General features: G+C 37.8%; 1 protein-coding gene across 34 annotated transcripts in view; it reads left to right on the top strand.

Moving 5' to 3' along the window:
* Nucleotides 1–861: 861 nt before the first annotated feature.
* Nucleotides 862–25,422, top strand: part of USP40 (ubiquitin specific peptidase 40) — a 91,540-nt gene continuing 66,979 nt past the window's right edge. For 16 of the 34 annotated variants that reach the window (XR_010149936.1, XR_010149932.1, XR_010149935.1 and 13 more), the window contains exons 1-8: nt 896–1,035; nt 2,149–2,366; nt 4,922–4,989; nt 7,808–7,921; nt 10,698–10,862; nt 13,200–13,346; nt 16,545–16,688; nt 18,829–18,957. Coding sequence is in view for 22 of the 34 variants with exons in the window: in XM_016950745.3 (XP_016806234.1) it covers nt 2,168–2,366; nt 4,922–4,989; nt 7,808–7,921; nt 10,698–10,862; nt 13,200–13,346; nt 16,545–16,688; nt 18,829–18,957 (966 nt within the window). In the remaining 12 variants the exon portion in view is untranslated. Of the gene's footprint in view, nt 1,036–2,148; nt 2,367–4,282; nt 4,350–4,921; nt 4,990–7,807; nt 7,922–10,697; nt 10,863–13,199; nt 13,347–16,544; nt 16,689–18,828; nt 18,958–25,422 lie in introns of those variants that run through there. The other 18 variants (XM_054679560.2, XM_063790886.1, XM_024355150.3 and 15 more) reach the window with 10 other exon arrangements.

Raw genomic sequence — 25,422 nt, 5'->3', positions numbered from 1 at the left:
TTTTCCCTTAAAAGCTCAGGGATTAGCAGCTTTATAGATGGCACATTTGAAAGCACTTTGGTAAACAGGTATGTAGTGAGAAATACAGTATGAAAGGAATGTTGGGACCATCAGTGAACTAAGAATCAAAATAAAGAGTTTCCACAGTGGATGTTGAGGAATCGTGGAAGCTTCTTTAGCAGAGAGGTTTGAGCTCAAAGTGCACCTTAGATGGATAGTGCATCTTATAGTGATGTGCAGGAAGGGGTGTGTAAAATGGGAGTCCACTGAAAAGGCTATCATCCTAATGCAGGTGAGATTTCATGGGGATCTGATAGGAGGAGAGGAAGCTATGGAATGAAAGGATTGTCCAGACAATACTTTGACATGCCACTAGTTTGATTCACAGACGAAAGACAAAGATATAAGATTATATAAATATAATCTTATATCTTTATAAATGTGACCACTCATTCATTATATAGTTATATAAGATTACATAACATAACCTTATATAAGATTACATAACCATAACCTTATATAAGATTACATAACCATAACCTTATATAAGATTACATAACCATAACCTTATATAAGATTACATAACCATAACCTTATATAAGATTACATAACCATAACCTTATATAAGATTACATAACCATAACCTTACATAAGATTACATTTTATACCATAACCTTATATAAGATTACATAACCATAATCTTATATAAGATTATGGTTATATAATCTTATAAATGTGAACGAATGAGTGGTCCCGCGAGTGGCCGAGTGGACCCGCGAACTCACCAGCGGACTTGTAAGCGAGCTCACCTTGTCCACTCCCGCTCCAGTTCCCAAACTCTTAGAGCAGAAGAGTTACATTTCCCATAAGGCCCCGTGCGAGGGGCCGGCGCTCCAGCGGGGCATCCTGGGAAGCATAGTCCACGATTCATAAATCACTTTCTGGAGACCCGCCCTCGCCAACATGGTGGCGCCCAGTTGGGGCGGGTTCGTTCGCTTCGCGTTTTGGCCAGGGCGGGGGTCTGGGCTTTAGGCAGTAAGTGCGGCTGGCGCCCGGGGATCCTGGGAGGGACGTGGGAAGCGTAGGGACAGTGTTGGTGGCCCAGTCTGAGGAGGGCGAGGCGAGAGGCGGCCCCGGCCTGCCTGAGGACGCGGCGCTCTCCTGGAGTCGGGGCAGTGGTTTCGGGCCACGGGGACCTCTGCCTTTTTGCGCCCCTGGGCCTGTGGTGGCTTGGAGGGCCTCGGCCGGCCGTAGGAGTTGGGAATTCAGGAATGCAGACAACGAGCTCGAGGCTAGACTCTCGAGTTGTGTTTTTTTAGTTTTCTTCTGAGGAAAAGCAAAATAATTGCATTTCAGCGCTTCCTGTCACTTGGTACCTATGCTAGGCGCTTTACGTTTCTCATCTCCAAGTGACCCTCTGCCACACTCGATGTGAAACCTTGGGGAAGTCACCTAGGCCCCCAGGGCTAACGATGGGATTAGTGGATACATACTGGAAGGCCTTTAGGCTTGATAATTGTAATGGCAGTCTTCCCCGCCCTCCGCTCCCCTTCCCCCCTCCCTCCCCAGTGAACTAACTTCCGGCCCAACAGCTTCGGGACTATGTACTAAAGTGCTCAAAAAAAAGTTAACTTGATCCGTTTAATTTAAATGTCATAATCTGGTATATAGTACTGAAGGGTGTGACAAGCAGAGATTTTAGTGAGTTGATTCTCAGAATCTAGGGTTGGCTTTGCCATCCCAGCAGTGGATTAGTTGTGGCGACAGGTTTTCTTTTTTAAAAAAATTAGTGATGTGAACGTGCCTTTTTAAAAACAGCTGTTACTTATTGTGGGCCAAACCCTGTACACTAAGTGCCCTTCTTTCGTTATGTCATTTGATAGTTTAAATGACCCGAAGAGACAGATGGTATCCTATTTTACACATAAGAAAACAGATTAACATATCCAGGGTCACACAGGTAGTTAGGATCCTGATAGGGGTGAAAAAAATCTAGATCTTGCTGCCTCCAAAACCCAACTACTGTACATAGAAACAGTCCTGTGTTCTAAGAAACAACAGAATGGACTCCCAAGTGTAAGTAAGGTAGGGGGATTTGGGGAAAATTTATTTTAAAAATAAAAGCATTTATATGTCACTTTTTTTAAGGGTAGTATTTAGTTTCACAATGTTTGGGGACCTATTTGAAGAGGAGTATTCCACTGTGTCTAATAATCAGTATGGAAAAGGGAAGAAATTAAAGACTAAAGCTTTGGAGCCACCTGCTCCTAGAGAATTCACCAATTTAAGCGGAATCAGAAATCAGGGTGGAACCTGTTACCTCAATTCCCTTCTTCAGACTCTTCATTTCACACCTGAATTCAGAGGTATGCTATGTTACGTACATTTAACTAGCAATATGTACCATCTTCTTTACATGTAATTAATTATGCAAAATCACAAATAGACCAATTATCTTAAAGATATATTCTACAGTATGTGTTTATTGTTGCACATGTAAGATATAAATTGGTAATTCCCTCTGCAGAGAAATGTGAAGCTTAATCTTAAATATATCCTGGGTGATGACAATAATGTTTAGTAAAAAAATAAAGCAATATATTTCTTTTTTAATTCCTATAGTTTAAAGTACAACATAAAGACAATTGTCATAAGTATTAGTCTTCATTATTGTTACACTGTTTGAGTTTTAAAATTTCTCTAGAATAACAAACACTTAAGCCAGAGTTATCCAACCAATTATATCTACCTTTTGGAGTGGGGAAGGGTGTCATATTATTTATATGGGTGCACAGTTGTTCATACGCATTTCTGAAATCTGGAAAGCTCACACCCTCATCTGATCTCACCTGAGCTTGTTTGGCTTCAGAACCAGACCTGGTGTGAGGCTATTTACAGTTTTTAGTTATCTCATGTGGGTGAATATTCATACATTCATTACAGGAATATTAATCTGCTTGATTAATGGAAGCTGGCCCAGACCCTGCTGGGAATGTAACATTTTATATATATATAAAAAACACTTTTTTCATATTATCTTTATAAACTCTGGAAATTCTGAATTCCAAAGACCCAGAGATTTTAGGTAAGGGATTGTGTGCAAGAAACAGACCCACAACCCAAATTAGCTAAATTTAAAAGGGGGGTTATTGTAAGAATATAGGGGATCTCAGAAATCAACTGCAAGAAGCCAGCCTGACCTTACTGGACCCTTGATTTCTTGCCCCTGTTTCTCTCTATATATTTCTCCCATATCCCATCTCTGCAAACCAGCTTCCTCCACAAGGGTCCTAGGAGCTGTGTTCCCGTGAGCTCAGTGTGAACATTACTTTGCCTTCATCTGGCCCTGATTGGGGTCCCCAGCACTACATGGCTTTGTAGCTCAGCTCTCCACAGTGTCTCCATGTTAGGAGGACAGACAGCCTGACTCATCCTATCTGGTTTGCCATGTTCCTCTTCCCTACTACCACCACATTTATCAAATCTTTGTGGTTCTTCTGTTGCTTCTAAGCTTAGAAAGACTTGCTGCCTCCAGAGATTTAGTAAATATTTACCACTGTTACCTTCCCAGGAGCAATTTAATGGGTTGGATTGCATGTGGGATTTAAGTGGTACCTCTTAGCCTTGACTCGATCCCCTCCATAAAAATATCTCCCTGATGCAATCAGTAATTCCACCAGTAAAAATTTCCAGCACTAATAAGTACATTTCTAATAGGGATAACACTTTTCCAGGTTTTAATATAGTTGAAGTTAAAGGACAACTCGAAGTAGAAACGTAGCCTCAAAGGGACTGAGGAAGATGGTGAAGTGTAGGGCGGGTCATGGAGCGTACCATTAGGCAAGAGTAGTACTGAGAGTCCCAGGCCAACTTCCTCTCTAGCAGAGGGGATTGCTGGCCAAGCACATGATTTGACATCTTAGTGCACAATGTGCACTGCTTGTATAGCTTAGCCTGAATCCTGATGGTGATTGACAGGGAGGTATAATTTGGAAAGGATAAGGACTGTCGGAGAACTGGTGGGGGGGGAAATTTTGGAATAGTATTTTAAATAATAGGGCTACATTGGGTTCCATTGTACTCCATTACAATGTAGCTGAGAGTACTGGGAGATTATTATAAAAGTTTTTGTATGGTTTTATGCTTTAACTTGTAGATTTGTAGTTCATTTTTGCCGAGTCCCAGCACTTAGAAAGAATATAACATTCATTAACAGTAAGCACTAGGGTAGCAATAGTTTTTCAATAGGGAGACACATTTATCCCATTCCTTGTATCCCTAGAGTATATCAGAATTTCCCAGTAAGAGTTCCTACCTAGGCTCGGATACAGACTTCTCAAAAGATTCAGGTATGTCCCATTGGGTGGCACATCACCTAGATGTTGGGTGATAAAGAAATTCTGGAGACTTCCATGGGGTTGCCAACTTCTTTTTCCAGATAAGACCACTGCCATCTGTTATTACCTTCAACACGGAAAAGACATTTTCACACCAAAAAAAAGGGCATCTCAGAGTAAAAGGGGATCCTTCCCACGAAAGGATGGTTGTTAGCCTTACATGTGGCAGGAAAACTGCAACACTACTGTATTTCCTGAGATTCCTGGGCTTTTGGGACCTGATGCCATAGACAGTGGGAAGCCATGAAAGATTTCTGATGTTACTGTTTTTAGTTTTATGCATAAAGATTATTTTCCTTTCCTAGAATTAGGAAATGCTGAAGCCTTAGCATGACACTATTTTCTTAGAGTCACTGGTTAAAAATGTTACAAGAAAGTAAAGTGTATAGAGTAAGGTATAAATATTGCCACAATCATATTTCTGAATCTACTTGATTTTACTTAAAGGTGGTCTTGGCTTTCTAAAACAATTTTTAAAAATGAAATGATGTCATTTGCATCTCTGATTCTACCTTTTTCTTTAGAAGCTCTATTTTCTCTTGGCCCAGAAGAGCTTGGTTTGTTTGAAGATAAGGATAAACCCGATGCAAAGGTATTTTTTTTTTATTATTATTATACTTTAAGTTTTAGGGTACATGTGCACAATGTGCATGTTAGTTACATATGTATACATGTGCCATGGTCGTGTGCTGCACCCACCAACTCGTCATCTAGCATTAGGTATATCTCCCAATGCTATCCCTCCCCCCTCCCCCCAACCCACAACAGTCCCCAGAGTGTGATGTTCCCCTTCCTGTGTCCATGTGTTCTCATTGTTCAATTCCCACCTATGAGTGAGAATATGCGGTGTTTGGTTTTTTGTTCTTGCAGTGGTTTACTGAGGATGATTTCCAATTTCATCCATTTCCCTAGAAAGGACATGAACTCATCATTTTTTATGGCTGCATAGTATTCCATGGTGTATATGTGCCACATTTTCTTAATCCAGTCTATCATTGTTGGACATTTGGGTTGGTTCCAAGTCTTTGCTATTGTGAATAATGCCTCAATAAACATACGTGTGCATGTGTCTTTATAGCAGCATGATTTATAGTCCTTTGGGTATATACCCAGTAATAGGATGGCTGGGTTGAATGGTATTTCTAGTTCTAGATCCCTGAGGAATCGCCACACTGACTTCCACAATGGTTGAACTAGTTTACAGTCCCACCAACAGTGTAAAAGTGTTCCTATTTCTCCACATCCTCTCCAGCACCTGTTGTTTCCTGACTTTTTAATGATTGCCATTCTAACTGGTGTAAGATGGTATCTCATTGTGGTTTTGATTTGCATTTCTCTGATGGCCAGTGATGGTGAGCATTTTTTCATGTATTTTTTGGCTGCATAAATGTCTTCTTTTGAGAAGTGTCTGTTCATGTCCTTTGCCCACTTTTTGATGGGGTTGTTTGTTTTTTTCTTGTAAATTTGTTTGAGTTCATTGTAGATTCTGGATATTAGCCCTTTTGTCAGATGAGTAGGTTGCGAAAATTTTCTCCCATTTTGTAGGTTGCCTGTTCACTCTGATGGTAGTTTCTTTTGCTGTGCAGAAGCTCTTTAGTTTAATTAGATCCCATTTGTCAATTTTGGCTTTTGTTGCCATTGCTTTTGGTGTTTTAGACATGAAGTCCTTGCCCATGCCTATGTCCTGAATGGTAATGCCTAGGTTTTCTTCTAGGGTTTTTATGGTTTTAGGTCTAACGTTTAAGTCTTTAATCCATCTTGAATTGATTTTTGTATAAGGTGTAAGGAAGGGATCCAGTTTCAGCTTTCTACATATGGCTAGCCAGTTTTCCCAGCACCATTTATTAAATAGGGAATCCTTTCCCCATTGCTTGTTTTTCTCAGGTTTGTCGAAGATCAGATAGTTGTAGATATGTGGCATTATTTGTGAGGGCTCTGTTCTGTTCCATTGATCTATATCTCTGTTTTGGTACCAGTACCATGCTGTTTTGGTTACTGTAACCTTGTAGTATAGTTTGAAGTCAGGTAGTGTGATGCCTCCAGCTTTGTTCTTTTGGCTTAGGATTGACTTGGTGATGCGGGCTCTTTTTTGGTTCCATATGAACTGTATTTTCTCTTGGCCCAGAAGAGCTTGGTTTGTTTGAAGATAAGGATAAACCCAATGCAAAGATATTACATCTATGATTTACTGGGGTGTTTTAGCGTATTCAAGAAATTTTTTTTTTAAAGAAGGAATTAAGTGACTTGTTCACAAAGCAATAATTTTATTAATTATCAAATATGCTCTTTATTTCCAGAAAGTGACTTGGCCTGTACCCTATGGGTAATGGAATTTGCCTTCCGAGAAAGAATCAGTTTTCCAAGTACAATACTGCTACTGCTTTATAAACATGTAACACTCTTTACTATGCTTATTCTTTCTTCTGGTGAAGGAAATATTTGCAGAACATCCACATTAGCTTCCCCCAGAAGTCTATTTAAAGCACTTTTTTTGCAACAATACCGACCTCTCCGCCCCACACACAAAAAAATAGAGGCTAGTATTCTTTCAATTTGGTACTCTGGAAATAAATTGAGTAATGAGTTAATTAATTATTTTGTTTGTTATTGTGGTGATATTTAAAGTGCATATCTAATCATGTTCCTCCCTGCTTAAACATAACTCAAAAGTTTCTTATCATGTTCAGGCTCAAATTTGTACTTCTTAGGAGTCTTTCATGATCTAGCCCAGTACTTCTCAGGCTACCTGTGTGGCAAAGGACCTGTTTTTGTGTATTTCTTTTTATTCCCAATCTGTTGCAGATTAGCACTTTTCTAGTATATAATAAAAATGCCATGGGAATGTCAAATTGCTGTTACAATTTCTAAATGCTTATTCTCCTTTCAATACTTAAAGTCTAGCCTACAGACCAGACTCTGAGCAACATTGCTCAGTCTGCCCCAGCCCTCACCACATCAAGTAAGGCAGGAACTCGCTTGGAGCCAGGAGAAAGTGAGGCAGGGTGTGCTGAGAACTCCAGAGTGAGATACAGTATTGTGCCTGGCAAATTTCTACAGAGGGGAAATTATGTGTATCAGAGGTATTTTAGAGAAATAATGGACTATTAGAAGAGATTCAAACTACTGTCAATCTGTAATCAGTTGAGTGGTTTATTAAGGCCTGTTTGAGTTTTAATGTTTATCTGAACCATATCAAGGTAGAAAACTCCAAATAACTATTATTTTTTAGATTGAATTATAATTTTCACAGAAGAACTGAATCATAATTAGTTTTTCCCTTACAATAGGATATTTATAAACTTTCTCCTGAATGAACTGGGAGATATAAAAAAGCTAGTATGCAATTGTTTTCAAAAGCCTCAATCAACACTTAAAGAATTCATTTAGAAATGTGTTTGTTTCTCATTCAGGTTCGAATCATCCCTTTACAGTTACAGCGCTTGTTTGCTCAGCTTCTGCTCTTAGACCAGGAAGCTGCATCCACAACAGACCTCACTGACAGCTTTGGGTGGACCAGTAATGAGGTACGAGGATCAGCTCTTTAAGGAAGAGTTACCAGCAATAGAGGAAAGAATAAGGCTGGTTTAATGTTATCTAACTTCCTCTAATTTTGTCTTAGGGTCTCAACATATTGTTTGAATGTTTCCTTCTCACATTAAAAAATTACAAGCCAGAGATATATATTTTTAGACACTTGCTGTATATAGGTTTTTATGAATGGCTGTGATTTGGGGCTGGGGAGAAGATTGGAAAAACGGGGAGAAGTACAAGAGCTGATTTTTACAATTTCTACCCTAAGAGTCTTTATGTAGTCTAGTTGAGATACAACACCTATTACATGGAAATTACCTACCATTTATATAGGAAACTGTTGATCAGTTTTTTAGTCTTTGACCAACAATAATGGATCAATTACATTGTAAGTAAATTTTCAAAAATTCTTTGTTATGTGCTTTGTGTTTGAATCCACATGTTCTGATTTGAAGGTTTGCTTCAGTCAAAAAAGTGAAATGGTTCTTGGCAGGTCTTTTTATTCCTGTCCTGACTTTCTCCTGACCTTCTCCATTTTCTTTATGAATCTTGCTGTATATGGGCTTTCTCTCACTTTCCTGTTTGAGTTCTAAAAGGCATTCTACTGTATACAAACACTACACACTTGTCAGCAATGAGTAAAGGTGCTTGTTGCACATATTGATGAGCTGTTATAGCTATACAAATCCAAACAAATCCCAGTCTACCATTTTTATATGGAATAGATGGATGTAATCCTGCAAAGACAGGTATAGGCAACTGTCACAGAAGTTAAAGAGCAAATGATAGGAATACTGTTATATTGCCTTTAATGGTAAACTCTGAAGGGTAGTCTTCTAACCAGGAACACTCCTTAACTAGGTGATACTAACTATGTGATTAAGGAGGTAAGGCATGGACTTTGAAGCAAAATGGGGTAATAATACATTCCCTAAACAAGTATGTTAAATTTCTGGTGTAGGGCTGGTATTTGGCGTTAATCCGATTAACAACAAAAACAAACAAAAAAAACACTGTATTGAGATATAATTTACATGCCACAAAATTCACTCTTTTAAGTGGTACAGTTCAGTGGTGTTTTTTAGCATATTCACAGAGTTGTTCAACCATCACTACAATCAATTTTAGAAAATTTTTACCACCCCAAAAAGAAACTCCATACCCATTAGCAGTAACTTTCCATCCCCCTCAACTCAGCCGCTGGCAACCACTGACCTCCTTTCTGTCTCTATGAATTTGCCTATTCTGGACATTTCATAGAAATGGAGTGATCCAATAGGTGGTCTCGTAACAGTCTTCTTTCACTTAAAGTACTGTTCTCAGGGTTCATTCATGTTGTAGTATGTGTTGATACTTCATTCCATTTTATTGCCAAATGAGATTCTATTAGATGGATATGCCACGTTTTTTTTTTTTTTAATCTAGTCATTGGTTGATAGATTTTTCTTTGTTTTTGATAATGAGCTTCACTAAGTTGCTGGTTTCTTCTTAATGCTGTGAAAATTTTTTTTGTTTTTTGTCTAAATAAGATCTTGCAGAAAATCCTCTAGGACTGGACCTGCAGTGGTAGGAGAAGGTCTCTGTGGTACCTTTGCGAAGTGTAGGATTGTTTAGGAATAGAGCTTGAAAACTTCCACAAGTTTTCTATCCCATCATAGCCAGTGATATTAGATAAATTACATCCTTGAGGGTCTTGTATTTTAAAAGGCAAGATAGAAGTCCTCCAGCTTTCATCCACTTTATCTGCTGCTCTTCACATGAAACACTTTTTTTTTTTTTTTTTTTTTTTTTTGAGATGAGGTCTCACTGTCACCAGCCTGGAGTGCAATGATCATAGCTCACTGCAGCCCTGGGTTCAAGGCATCCTGCTGCCCTGGCCTCCCAGGTAGCTGAGATTTTAGGCATGAGCTATTGCTCTTGGTTGAAACTTATTTTTGAAATTGTCTTCCCTTATTGCCTCTGCTTCTGAACTCTCCATTTCTTCCTCTCCTTCCTTTCTACTTTTTTGGTTGAAGTCAACAGTGACATCCCTGTGCCAAGTCCAGAAGACACTTCTCTGTTCTCAGCAGAAGGAGCTCTCAGCAGCACTCACCACCCTCCTTAAAGCCTCAGCTCCTCCTGCTTCCTGGGGCCTCACTCTCCTGGCCCTCCCCGCAGCTGCTCTTCCTCCTCTTCTCCACTTCTCAGTCTTGGTGTGCCCCTTGGTTTGGTTATAAATTTTTCTTAAGCAGAAGTTCACACACAACTGCGTGACTCATAATGGATTAAAGCAAGTTCCATCAGGATTTTTTTCTCAGTAACACTGTGTTAGTCTTGTTTTAGTTGTTTTTACTTCAAAGCAGTACATTCTAGTTCTTTTCTATTGTTGATAATTCGGACTATTCACATGTGCTCTGATCTCAGTGAGGTGTTCCTGTGCAGACACTGCCAGCTCTTAGACACTGGTCTGTGCCTGGTATATCCCTCTCTGCTTTCTGTGGCATGAACATGTGTGTGGTTTCCCACAAGAATAAATGCACATTCTGGGTGTCAAAGGAATTGAGTTATATGTACACACTGAACCCAGCCTGTTCATATTTTCATTTTTTAGTATAAATAAAAATAGGTGGTAATCTCTTAACCAGCTCAGCTTGTTCTGCTGAGTCATTCTTATATCTGATCTTCGGATTGCTTGATAAATCTTGAGTTTTTATTGACTAATGTTTGTTTTTTTAATGTTTTAAAAAATCTGAAGCCCGGAATTACATCTAAAAGTTACCTGTTTTATAGGAAATGAGGCAACATGATGTGCAGGAACTGAATCGAATCCTCTTCAGCGCTTTGGAAACTTCTTTAGTTGGGACCTCCGGTCATGACCTCATCAATCGTCTGTATCACGGAACCATTGTTAACCAGATTGTTTGTAAAGAATGTAAGAACGTCAGCGAGAGGCAGGTAAATATGCCAGAGTATTTTAGTAATAAGTTATGTTGTAAATTATAATCCGTGTAATTAAATGTATGATATATAATACCACACAAGGATTAAAGTGTTTATTACTACAAGTAATTTATTGAGTTTTTTTTTCTTCTAACTACACCTAAATCATGAGCCTATAATCCGGATTTCTCCATGTAGATTGAAAGAAGCAAATATCTTGAAACTTAATCTTTTATTCAGTACCCTAATATTTGGAAAATAGATTTGGGGGATATTTACAAATAGAAGACTGTGGCATCATGTGAGAAGCCAGCGTCATCATCGTTGGAATATTGTAAAGACAGTTAATTAGGGAGGTAATAAAAATAGATAATACTGAAGACCGAGGAGTGTTTAATTTGACAAACATTTTTAATTAAATATGGGATTTAGTTTATTAATATTCTTCAGAAAGTTCATTTATATATGTGTGTTTATGTTTATATATTATATATAAAGCTATTATAATCCTGTGTTAATTAGTATAACCTTCAGTTCTTTGTAATGAGACATATTGCCCATTTAATCTAATTAGAAATTAGAAATTGGAAATTTGCTCATGTAAATATAATCCTGTTTGCCCTACAAATCTTATATAGTCAATTATCACTGAATTCATCACTGATCCTTTAATAAAAGGCTGCTTTTGTTATTTATGCCAAGGAAGTTTGTGTATTTGTATGAGGACAAAATTACCATTTTCTTTTCTTTTTTTTTTTTTTTTGAGATGGAGTCTTGCTTTGTCGCCCAGGCTGGAGTGCAGTGGCACGATCTCGGCTCACTGCAAGTTCCACCTCCCAGGTTCACACCATTCTCCTGCCTTAGCCTCCCGAGTAGCTGGGACTACAGGTGCCCGCCACCATGCCTGGCTAATTTTTTGTATTTTTTTTAGTAGAGACGGGGTTTCACCATGTTAGCCAGAATGGTCTCGATCTCCTGACCTCATGATCTGCCCACCTTGGCCTCCCAAAGTGCTGGGATTACAGGCATGAGCCACCGCGCCTGGCCCAAAATTAGCATTTTCAAATGTGTTAATTGCTTTTTTGAAAATAGATGTGTATATAAAAATATGTGATTTTCAGGATGCTGAGGCAGGAGAATCGCTTGAACCCAGGAGGTGGAGGTTGCAGTGACCCGAGATTGCGCCACTGTGCTCCAGCCTGGCGGCAGAGCAAGGCTCCGTCTCAAACAACAACAACAAAAAAAAGTGATTTTTTAACTTCGGAAATAATTAAGATGTTGTGTGTGTCTTTGAATTACTACATGCTTGACTTAGCTATGATGTAGTAAATCAGTATTTTCAAAACAACATATGTAAGGCCATTATAAATTAAACACATTAACTTTTCACATATATATTATAAACCATATACTGTATAAATGTTACTTTTAGTACTTGAAATCTTCACCATGAGTTAACAAGTGCCCTATTTTCATTCCCCAAAATCTCTTAAAATAAAGCTGTTGCACACACATACAGAACTATAAATATAAATTAAATTTGCCAAATTGTAAGTGATTATTACTAGAAATATTGTGATTCAAATGTAGTTATAGCAGATTTCATAAACCCTCTTTTTACAGACTATTCTCTTGAATTTTCATAGGAAGACCTTCTTATCCTAGCTTAACGTAATTCTTTTTTTTGAGATGGAGTCTCACTCTGTTGCCCAGGCTGGAGTGCAGTGGTGCAATCTCAGCTCACTGCGACCTCCGCCTCCCAGGTTCAAGCAATTCTCCTGCCTCAGCCTCCCAAGTAGCTGGGACTACAGGCATGCACCACCACACCCAGCTAATTTTTTTTGTATTTTTAGTAGAGATAGGGTTTCACCATATTGGCCAGGCTGGTCATATAATTTTTTTTTCTTATAACTTCTTTAGTATATCTTAAGGCAACCCTAGCAAAAGAAAATAAAGAAATGGAGTTTACATTAGAAAATTCAACCCTGCCCTTGCTCTTATAGTCTAGTCTAAAACAGTACTGTATACCTTGTATATATGCACTTCTGAATTCAGATACGTGTCTTATTGTGGTTTATATTTCCTCATAAAACAGATTTTATTGTATCTTTGGTAAATTCATAAACTTTTCTTATATTTTTCTGATAGATTTTAAGCTAAATTATAGTTCAGTTTCAAAAGAAGGATAATTTAGTGTTATGAACTTCACAACATCTAATCAGGAGATCTACATCTTTATTTGTAATGTTCTAGAAAACATATATCTGATTATTCCCAATATATATGTGAGTTGATGATGTGTTTGTAAACCTCTGAAATTGTTTTTCAATATTATATTCATGTCTATTTCAGGAAGACTTCTTAGATCTAACAGTAGCAGTCAAAAATGTATCCGGTTTGGAAGATGCTCTCTGGAACATGTATGTAGAAGAGGAAGTTTTTGATTGTGACAACTTGTACCACTGTGGAACTTGTGACAGGCTGGTTAAAGCAGCAAAGGTAAGGACAGATAACTGCTTTTTCCCAGGGTCCCCACTTTGTAGTTAGTAGAAGTCAACTTGTATGAAAAAGTCTCGAGGATATACTTGAAGCTGTTGACACTAAGGATTGAAAAGATATTTACATCATTTTCTGTATTTTAATTTTTTACAATAATGAATTTTTAAGGCTTTCAACCCAACAGTTCACCCAACTTCCTTTTCTCTGGGGAAAACTTTATTTGTACCTCAGTGTTTCGTAAGTATCCCTCCTTTTTGCAATTACTGCTGTGAAAAAAGATGTATATATTTTTATTTCTGTCACTGAGAAGCTTGTTGAGCTTTGGTTTCTTTACTACTATGAAAATAGATGGCTGTCTTCATTTTCTTAATATACAGTTATTTTATAATCTTGACATATGTTCTTCCTCACTCTGGCAAATCCAGTATAGCCTTACCTCCTCCCCCAGGTGGGAGTACTTAACTTGCTAATTAAGGAATTTAACAGAATACTTCTGATTTTCTTTCTGTACAGTCAAGCAAAATATAAGACGAAAGAAAGTCAGGACTAAAGCAACTGATATCTTTTGCCATGTGAGAGCTAAGAGGGAAAAGTAAAACAAACCAATAAACAGAATTCTGACATTTCTCAAATTTATTCATCACATTCATATATCAGTAGCCATTCCTGTAGTATAATTCATAGTTATTTTCCATTCCAGGAAAGAAGAGATACTTTGATAAGAGGAGAAATGAGAGGCAACTACTGTTTAGCTTAGTGGAACACCTCCCTGGTGTTATTTTCATGCATCTTAAGTTTTGCACATTCCAGCTCCTTTCTGATATGGCAGGGATTTATTATATCAGCACTTTGGCATTTCTGAAAATCCCTCTGCCACATATTGGTGTTTTATCCCAGTACTGATGTGAGGTCTGTCTCTGTGCTTTACTGTCCAAGCCCTTTGGGTCCAGGATATCTATTTGTTCTAAAGGAGACGGACATCTGAATAACTCTTTTTGGAGGACAGATTTTTAAAAAATGTTTTGTGGGTTTTTTTCCCATTTTATCTTCTAGCAGCCATTCATTTATATTTCCTTTTCACAATTCCCTGTGATTTCTCACTATGGAATTGTTCTTTAATGTATTTTTCACACACTTAATTTCCACCAAAAGCATTACCAATGCTAGTTAATTGCTAAATACTAGTAATTCATTAACATTAATATAAAAATGATTATTATAGATAAATGTATCTATGTCTATGTATGTATATTAATACCATTTCCTGTGGCCTGGATGTGCTGTCTCTAACCTTCTCTGTCCCTTCCTTCTCAGCTTCTTGTACCTATGGCCAATATGGCATCAACCCTGCTGCTGTCGTTATTATCTGCAGTGGTGACGTTCCCACTGCTGTGGGTGATGTGATGAGCTGTTCATAAACATCATCAACTTGAGCTCAGTTCACTCAGTGGGTTACTGAACATTGTCTTAAACAGCTACCACAAGAGACATATTTAAGCAGTCACTTCATTATGACAGAGATAGCACTATTCCTATAGCTGACAGTTATTGAATTTTTCCAGCAAATAAAATGAGCATTGATTTAGATAATACACAATACTGATTTTGTACCCTGGAGATTATAGATGAAAGTATAATAAAACCTTAAACCCTATGCCTATAGCTTTCACGGGAAGATTGAATTTTATACTGTTTCACATGTATTTCCATCCAGTTTTTGCCCCTTCATCAAACCCAAAGAGAGAGGTTTATCATTTGCTTATTTATTTTGTATTTCACTTTGGTGTATAAACTTCAGAGTTTGGAACAGTGTTGGAAAGATACCTACACATTCAGCTTTTGGTTAGACTTCATGTTCACATTACAAAATAAGAACCTTTTGCTAAACAAATGCAGTTTTTAAATATACCTTTTATCACATTTCTTTAATTCTTTTTCAGTGGAAGTTTTTTGATCTTGATACTTCTAAATTTATATTCTATTCTATGCATTGGATTTGTTGCATTCTAAGTTTATGTTTGGCTGTACTGCTAAATAAATGCATATTTTCTTGTCCTAAGCAGTCTTTTCTCAGCCACATTATAGTTGAATTACTCAGTTTTTTAAGATGCATTTTTAGAGCTTGTTTGAAAATCTACCATGTTGTTATATTGCTGGGGTTTTTTGTTTTTCTTTTTCTTTTTTTTTTTTTTTTTGAGACGGAGTCTCGCTCTGTCGCCCAGGCTGGAGTGCAGTGGCGCGATCTCGGCTCACTGCAAGCTCCGCCTCCCGGGTTCACGCCATTCTCCTGCCTCAGCCTCCCGAGTAGCTGGGACTACAGGCGCCCGCTACCACGCCCGGCTAATTTTTTGTATTTTTAGTAGAGACGGGGTTTCACCGTGTTAGCCAGGATGGTCTCGATCTCCTGACCTCATGATCCGCCCGCCTCAGCCTCCCAAAGTGCTGGGATTACAGGCGTGAGCCACCGCGCCCGGCCTGTTTTTCTTTTTTTTCATTCATCTTTTTTTTTTACCCACTAGATTTGTGAAACTGTTTTTTTTAAATATATTTTTAGCACTGTTAGATATATATGATTATGGGTAATTTTACATATCAAGGAGGATTTTTTTTCTCCTCACAGACCAATAATCCAAGAGGTTCGGCACAGTTGATACTCTTAAAAAGCAGCTTAATCCCAATCAATAGATCTTAGCCCTTGGGGAAGTTAGAGGCCTTTTGCAAGTCTCATGAAAGCTATGAATCTTCTCCTCAGAAAAATACAAATGCATATATAATTTTTGTATCATTTCAGATCCTTTAAAACAGGTTCCTAGGTCCCAGGTTAAGAGCTCCAGTTCTTCACTGATTAAAAAGAACTGTAGACCTGCCAGGTAAAGTGGAGACACCAAGGATGAAGGTGAAAGGCCAGAAATTGGGCAGGAAATAGGCACCACTCATCAAATAGTATTTCAGGATATCAACATTAAAGATAAAACTGGCTTGTGAATTATTAATTGTAAGCACAAATGAGTGGCTCCACCTTTAGACCCATAAAATAGATGAGTTGACATCGAGTTATGTTGAATCCATGGTAATGAGTTTATGTAATATTTCTCTTAGAACTGTGTCATAGGTTGTTTTTTCAGACCTTAAGAAACATTATGTATCCTTTTATATAACCCTGTTTTTAAAAAGCTTTGTAAATTTTTCTTTTAACAGTCGGCCAAATTACGTAAGCTGCCTCCTTTTCTTACTGTTTCATTACTAAGATTTAATTTTGATTTTGTGAAATGCGAACGCTACAAGGAAACTAGCTGTTACACATTCCCTCTCCGGATCAATCTCAAGCCCTTTTGTGAACAGGTTTGAACTATTTTATTTTTAAATTCTTTCTTTTCCCCTCTCAAGATTGAATTTATTATTGACCTGATTTTCAGTTGGTTTATTGTGAGAATCTCTAAACCTTGGCACTATTGACATTTTTAGTTAAATCATTCTTTGTTGTGGGAGACTGTCTCGTGCATTAGGGTGTTTAGCAGCATCCCTGCCCTCTACCTATTGGATGACAGTAGCATCCTCACTCCCCCTCTCAGTTGTGACAACCAAAACTGTCTTCAGACAAAGCCAAATATGTCTCCTGGGTGGACAGCATGGGCAAGATTGACCCTGTTTGAGAACCACTGATTTATTTAGTCATTTTGAATTTCCAAAGTATAGATTTGTTCCCAGTTCTTTTTATTAAACCCTTCTTTAAAATATTTGAAATGAAAATTTAAGAATAAAATTAGAAGTTTACCCTGCATTTAGAAAGCTCACCATTAATTGGTACCACTAATTTGGATTTAGTTTATTTTACATGTAATGATGAATTTATGCATCTAGAAAGTCAAGAGGCAAATGGAAATTCACTAGTCTAGAATCTGTAATCCTTAAGACATAGGGAAAGAAAAGGTTTTGAAAACAAATTAATTACAAAGTCAACCTACTTTATAAGCCATTTAAAAATGTTTTTTATAACATTGCTGTACATACCAAGGTCTGGGTGAAAAGAGTAATTATTTCTTATCACAAATCATTCTTATATGTTTATTCAGAATAGAACATTTATTAGCTAGCTATTGAGTTTCTGTGTAAAAAAAGTAATCTTTTTCTAAACATTCTTAAATTCAGGATCTTCACAAATGGGCCTTCCTTTACTTCAAGCCAAATTGCTGAGCTTTTTGGGGTTTTTTTTTTTGTTGTTTGAATTACCACTCAAAGGTTCTAATATTCTGTTGCCCCTGAGGCTATTATTGACGTAACCAAATAAATAATTTTCCCAGAGTTAGTTAATGTAATTGTTTCTTGTTTTATAAAAGATAGTTTGTCAGATGATTTTAACATACTTTGATGTAACAAAACTGAAATAATTGAAGAAATTGAGCACTTATCTAGGAAGTCCACATTCATTTTACTTTTGGATTTCTGTATTAATGGAAAAAAGTCACTTGGCATCTTTGTGTACACCTTGTCTTTTGCCTGTACTAGACATTTTAAAATGCTGCCCACTTAAAAAGTTTAATATTTTAAGCAAATAAATTATTAAAATAACTGACACCCATCAAGCGGCCACCATATGTACATCTGAACATCACAGATGAGCACTGACTTGAGTTTAGACGTCAAAGCCAGAAGAGAGCTTATATCATGTAGTTTTAGAGCCCTCAGATGTGAAAAAGGCTTCTTTTTTCTTCTGCATCAGAAATTTAAATAAACATCTTTAAAGTACCTCTTAATCTAAATTAGCTTTTTATTTTATTTTGTTTCTAATTGCTAGTGTAGGAGTACATCTGTTTGATCACATGATTATGGAGCATATTAATTATAGAAAATGTTGATCATAGAATTAATAAAACAAGAAAGAACCTCTTCCACTAAACTGCCTCTAAACAAAAACAGTTGATAGTCATAATTAGTAAGTTCCTATTCTATACAGAGGACTGTAGTGTCAGGAGGGGTGATAGTTGATCTGGCTTTGACTTTGAGGCACATGACAACCTAGTTGAAATAGAGGACAATTTCAACTAGATATATATCAATAAAAAAAAGGGGATGCATTTTAAAAGAAGAGTGCATCTATAAAGCAGCATAAATAGGTATTGTACAAAGATGGGTTTCTCTTGCTAAAAATTTCTACAACAGACTCACTGATAGGGTAACATATTTCATTGTTTTATTGGCTTACATGATCTTAGCCAAAGTACATAAAAGTAACGTATTTTTCAGGTACATGTGTTCATGGTCAACTAAGAGGCAGAATTTGATTGGTGTAGTGTGACTGCCCATTAGATCAATTAATTTAAAACTTTTAAATTTAAAGCCAATTACTTGAATTCATCTTTACTCTTAAATAACAAACAGTGAAGTTTCTTATTAATTTCAGTAGTTGAAATTATTTTTTCTTTTGATTATTATCAGCATTTTATGAAAACTGTATCAATATTTTTGTTCTTTTTTCTTTTAGAGTGAATTGGATGACTTAGAATATATATATGACCTCTTCTCAGTTATTATACACAAAGGTGGCTGCTACGGAGGCCATTACCATGTATATATTAAAGATGTTGATCATTTGGGAAACTGGCAGTTTCAAGTACGTATAGAAATTCGTTTAGAAATATCTTTGCAATTTCTTTTCTATTCCTATTATTTTGTTGAGGATATTTTGTTTACCATTTATTATATATCCACTCTATAGAAAACTTTGATAGGCACTGAAAGTTAATACAGATACAAGTTTTAAATTTTTATTTCTAAATAATTTCACACATACAGAAAAATTACCAGAATAGTAAAAACACCTCCTGTATACCCTTTACCTAGATTCTCTAATTGTTAACATTTTGCCACATTTGTGCATGTGCATACACAGACACACATTATTAACGTTATCATTATTAGTGCGAACCGTTTGAAATTAAGTTGAAGACACCAGGTCCCTTTACCACTGAATACTTGAGTGTTTATCTTCTAAAACCAAGGATGTTATCTTACATGAGCATTGATTAAAATAAGGAACTTCTAACATTGATATAATACTGTTGTCTAATAGTTATGTTCAGATTCCACCAGTTTTCCAGTTCACATCCTTCATGGCAATTTTTCCCCCACTCTAGTGTCAAATCCAGTGTCAAGCATGGTATTTAGTTAGCTAACTCTCCTGTAATCTGGAACCATTCGTTAGCTATACAGTTACTCCATTATCATAAAGAGACAGCACAATTCCTATAGCTGACAATTATTGAATTTTTTCTGAAAAATAAAATGAGCATTGGTTTAGATAACACACAATATTAATTTTGTATCCTGCAGATGGCAGGTGAACATGTGATAAAAACAATAAATCCCGTGTCTATAGCTTTCACAATAGGATTTAAAACCAGGGTGAATTTTGTCCTGTTTATTATACGTAGTCATGTCTTTCATGGTTGCTCTTTGAAACAGTGCTCAATAACCACTGATTGAATTACATTTAAAACTTTGATCTTCCTAGAATGGTTTCCTATGAGAGGTATAAGAAGGATTTTTTTCCACTTGAAAAAATTACCTATTTCTATTTATTGAGTAATCAATTTTTCTCTACCAATCTACTATGCCAGTTCTGTTATGTCTACTCTTCATTTTTGTGTGAGTCTGTTTTTCAGCTCTCTATTCTATTCCATTCATTTTTTTCTATTCCTGGGCAAATACCACATTGTCAATTTCCATAGCTTTGTAATAAGTCTTGATCTCTGGTAGGACAAGTCTCCCTACATGCTGTCATTCTTCAGGAGTGTGGGACCTGTCTTCATTTTTTATGCTTGTGTACATTTCTAGAATCACCTTGTCAGTAATCTCACAGATGCACACGTGTGTGCACATACACATATACACACACATACTCAGTGGGATTTCCTGTCTTCATATGTGCACAAGATATACATTTTCATTTTCTAAAGTCCCTTTAATGTCTTATTAAAAAGTTTTATAATATTTCTATAAAAAAAAAGAGTTTGCAGATGTTCTGAGGGAAAGTGCTAACCGGTGTCTAGTTCCAGGGAAATTATAATCTATTACACATCAACCCCAGACACAGTAAAACGTCTATAAGTAAGTCACAAACCGTAATGTTAGGATGTAAAATGCTTAAAGCATAGCTTCCTGTTATCAGAAAGTTAATGCTGTTGTTGACGAATACTTGCTCCACATTTACTTGTAATATGGCATCTCATGGTGCCAGCAGTATCCAAGATGCGCAGTCAGCTTTTCAAAGTGTCCATCTGTATTTCTGACATTCTATCAGTCGTATTTGGAACGTATTGAGAGATATATGTTCTGTAAAGTTTGGATATGAAAAAAGTCAAACTGTGTTCTACCAGGAACATGTTTACCAGGGAGATGATCTATGCCTAAATTTTGTGTTTTCTGGAGTGTTTGTGGCTGGTGTATTGAAATGCAACTTTCTTTAGTATGTTGATTTTATATACTAAAATATATAAAATATTAAACAATTTATACACTAACAACCAATAATCTTGCTAAACACTCATGTTGAAGTCGTCTATGGAAAAAGACAGTTTTGTTTTACCTGTCCAAATCCTTTGCCTTCCATTTCTTTTGCTTACTGCAGTGAATGGAACTCCCATTCTGGCTTGGGAAAGCTGTACAAGCATTGCTCTCAAATGCTTGTGTCACATTTGCCAAGATACCAGCTTGCCGGGCACCTTCCCAATTAGATGAAGTTAAACACTTGTTGTCCTCATCTACTGTGTTTCGGCCCTTAATGTTACCATGTTTAATTTGAGCCAATCCCTATCGTGTTATTATACCTTCCCTCGAACTACCTTCTTGTATTTTTAGTTTCCCACAGTAGAGAATCCTTAAGAAAGTGGCCGTCTCACTCCGCCTTAAACTCCCCTTATCTTATCAAATAGGCTTTATTTTGCTCTCTCTTTAAGATGAAGCCTTTCATTAGATTCTGATCGAAGCTTGTCCATGTCTGGTAAGTGTTTATTATGGTGTTCATTTTTTTTGCCTTGCCCATTCCCATTGCAGTTCGTGGCTCTTTTCTTCCAGTTGTGCCTCCACCTTTTGTGACCTTTTTCAATATTGCCGTGTCTGTCTTCAGTCTTAGGAAGTGCTCCCAGCCTCTGTGCCAGCCCAGGTTCCACCTCAGGGAGTGTGCCCCTACATTCCTTGATGCCTGCTACAGTTTTTGCTCAGCCAGTTTGAAGATTTGAGGTATTTTTCTAGCTGGCAATATTTATCCTCAGTTTTTTGATGCATAAAATATCTGTTTGCAATTTCATCTTCAGGTTTATCACTGAGGTCATGTACAAAGGCAGCTTCACACTCTGGTGAGGCAGCATGTTTTGAGAGTAGTGATTCTCTCTTCCTTGAATTTCTTTTGGGTTGTGGTTTCCTGGACATCTCTTTTGCAGTTTTGTGCTCATTTCTTCAGAATTGATCAGCTTCTTTCTAGCAGCATCAGGATCTCTTCCCAGTTCTGTGACATGACTCAAAGGGCAGGCAGGCATTCCTTCATGTGGCTTCAGTCTCTGCACTGCCTGTCCATTTTTGAAGCTCTAACACCTTAGCAAGGTCTTCCTCAGGACTTAGAGAACAATAGAATATTGTGCTTGGTGTGTTTTCTTGTTAATGGCTATCAAGCATCCCATTTGTTATTTTTTTTTCTTATTGTTCTGTTGTTTAAGAATCACTAGCTTTTCATCCAGAACTTCATGGTGTTCAGATAATGATTTTGTGCTTTAAGAATTTCACCTGCAGTAGATATATCTGGTGGACACTGTGCTTGTCTCTTTACTACCATTATCCTGACAGATCCCCTGTGCCCACAGACAAAGGGTCCCAAATATTCTAATCGTAGCCAGGTAGTGTTCTTTCCACTTACAGTTCAGCAATTACTTCTTCCCTTTGAAGGAGCTGTGCCCTGCATACATGGAGTTCTTTAGTAGGTACTGCCTGTAAGGAGTAGTTTTCAGGACCAATCTCGTGTAATTTTCTCTGGGTTAAAGCCAACATTTTAGTCTCTCTTAGTGTGCCTGGAAGATGATCCCTTTCTTCTAGCATGGAGGCCACTAACTGCAAAATGTGAATGTAGATCTGGCTATAAAGAGGAGCCTGATCCATGCCACCAGCTTCCTGGGGGGACTTTGGCTTCACAGATGGTTGGCATCATTTGGAACATCATCTTGCACATTTGAGGAAGTGGGGCAAAGAAGGCTCCATGGCAGCACCCAATTGGCAGCTCTATGACTGGACCAGCCTGTCCCAACATGGCCAGGGTCAGACACTGGCAGAGTGGAGGAGGACTGGGCCAAGCCTCTATGTCATCTGGATCAACTTGTCATATGTTGGGCTCATAGGCTCAAGCATCATCTCTACAATGCCGGTTTGCCTCTTCCCTCCTGTCATTTTTAAATCTCTTATTCCATTGTCATAAATTTCTTCAAGCACCTTAAACATACTTATTTTATTATTTTCTTTCTGATAATTGCAGCATCTGAAGACTTTGTAGGTCTGACTTGGATATCTTCTGATGTTGCTGATGGTATTTCCTTGTGATTTTGGTATTGTGGACTGTAGGCTTCTTGCTTTGCCTGTTTGTTTGCTTTTTAAGAACTTGATTTACGGGAGTAATTTGAGGACTGAATTAAAAGTGCCTTCTTCCACGAAAGATTTGTGTTTGTCTCTAACACAAGCCTGGGATCGCTACCAGCCCTTAACAACATCAATTTGATGGTTTTAGAGCAATACAGCTAGTATGAATTTGGGACACAAACCCCCATGAGGACCTACTTGTGATTATTAAAGGACATTTTTCCCCCTTCATCCAGTATCAAGGTCAAGGCAAGCCAGTTCCTCATTGTCCTTTATTGTAAGGTGGATTTTTTTTCTAGGTCGTGGTTATATTGAAGGTATAGCCATTTAGGGATTCCAACTTTTTGCCGGATTTTGTCATTGTGATATATTAAGAAGTATATATTTGGTCATCCTTTCCAGTTCCCGTTCCTAGCACAGAGCTCCTTGGAACTTCCTGAGTGATAGGAGTGTCCTTTGTTATTCATAATGGGCCCCTTTCCACCAAACCTGAGTTGATGTTAATGAAGTCACTCTTAGATGCCTCAGGATGGAGGCTGGTTGCCAGAGAAGCCAGTCCCATTATTAGAGGGTTGAAACTTTCAGCCCTGCTTCCCTGACCTTGGGGAGGGGAGAGAGACAGGAAATTGAGTTCAGTCACCAGTGACGAGTGATTTATTTAATCGGTCATGCCTCTGTAATGAAACTTCAGTGAAACCTCTTGAAAAATTAGGTTTGGGGCATTTCTGGGTTGGTGAACACATTTTCATGCTGGGAGGGTGGCCACCTCGACTCCACGGAAACAGAGTTTCCTGAACTCTGGGCCCTTCTGGACCTTGCCCTATGTCTGTCTCCATCTGGCTATTCATTTATATCCTTTGTAATAAAGTGTAGTATAAGTTCCTGAGTTCTTACTGTTGTTCCAGAAAATTATGAACCTGAGTTGGGGTGATGGGAACCCTAGAATTTGTAATCAGCCAGGCAGAAGTGTGAGTACCCTAGGGACTCCGTATGTGGTTGGTGTTTGAAGTAGGGGACAGTCTTACGGGACTGAGTCCTCAACTTACGGAGTCCGTGCTATCACCTGATAGTGTCAGAATTGAATACAATTGTGTGACACCTAGTTGATGTCAGAGAATTGGAGAATTGATTGTTGTTTGAAAGACCAGTCCCTCCACTCCCTCCTTTGGGTAGGCCTAGGCTTTCTCTCCCCAACTCTGTCCTGTATGGGCATCAAAATGGAAGTTCAGTGTCAGCAAGATCGGTGTCTTAGTCCATTCAGGTTCAGGCTGCTCTATCACAACACTTAGGCTGGGTAATTTGTAAACAACAGAAATGTATTGCTCACGGTTCTGGAGGCTGGGAAGTCAAGATTAAGGCACCAGCAGATTTTGTGTCTGTGAGGACTTGCTCTGCTTCATAGATGACACTTTCTTGCTGTGTCCTCACATGGCAGAAAGGACACACAAAACTCCTTCAGGCCTTTTTTATAAAGGCACTACTCCCATTCATGAGGGCTTATCTTTTGTGACCTAATTATCTCCTGAAGACCCCACCTCTTAATGCTATTGCATTGGTGATTAGGTTTCAACGTATGAATTTTGGGGGAACCTAACTACTCTGGCCATAGCAGTTGCACATCTGGAGGCCTCATCTTTGGATTTCTTCCCCACATTCCCATTTCACTTTTTGACCTCAGAAGAGTTTTCCTTGATGTTCTTGCAAGCTCATGGTGTGTTTAAGATGTTTTTATTTGTTTTGGTTTTACTTTATCTAGCATTTTTAGTAATTTTGTAGCAGGATGGTTGTATCTGGCCTGCCATATTTTTCCATCACTTATTGATTATTTATTTTTGGCTTGCATTGTTTAGGACTATCTGTATTTCTGGTTTTAAGTCCATTTAAAATACTTCTACAAGATGGCATGTATGGAAATAAAAGGCAATGAAAATAACTTACCGGGGAATTTTGACATGTTCCCCAATACCTTCATAAAATGGGGTGAAAACTTGGATGATCAGGAAATAGAAAGGAGTATTTAAGCTGAGCCTGGCCTGCAAAGATGAGTAGAATTTCCTTAGGTCAACACAAGTGAATGAGACCATACGGGATGAAGACCAGAAAATACTTTGAACTGAATTTGAATGAAAACTCAACATATCAAATTATGTAAAATGTAGCTAAAGTAGTGCTAAGCTGGAAAATATTGGAACCCACTGTGTGTATTGTGCTAGAAGCTTTACTTGTTTCATATTCCCAATTTACAACTAAAGCCAGAGAGATGAAGTAAATTGTCCAGGATTGCTCAACCAGGAGCTGGAATTCAAAGCCAGGTCTGCCTCATTCCAAGCATATGCAGATTATTGTGATGTTTTTACCACCATTTCATCATCTTGAAACTTTTTTTTTGACAACGTCTTGCTCTGTGTCATCCATGCTGAAGTGCAGTGGCGCAATCACGGCCTACTGCAGCCTTGAC

This window comes from Pan troglodytes, chromosome 13 (genome assembly GCF_028858775.2).
Source record: "Pan troglodytes isolate AG18354 chromosome 13, NHGRI_mPanTro3-v2.0_pri, whole genome shotgun sequence".
NCBI classification, from domain to species: domain Eukaryota; kingdom Metazoa; phylum Chordata; class Mammalia; order Primates; family Hominidae; genus Pan; species Pan troglodytes.
Note: the sequence above shows the minus strand (reverse complement) of the source record. Positions and strands in the feature narration are given on the sequence as shown.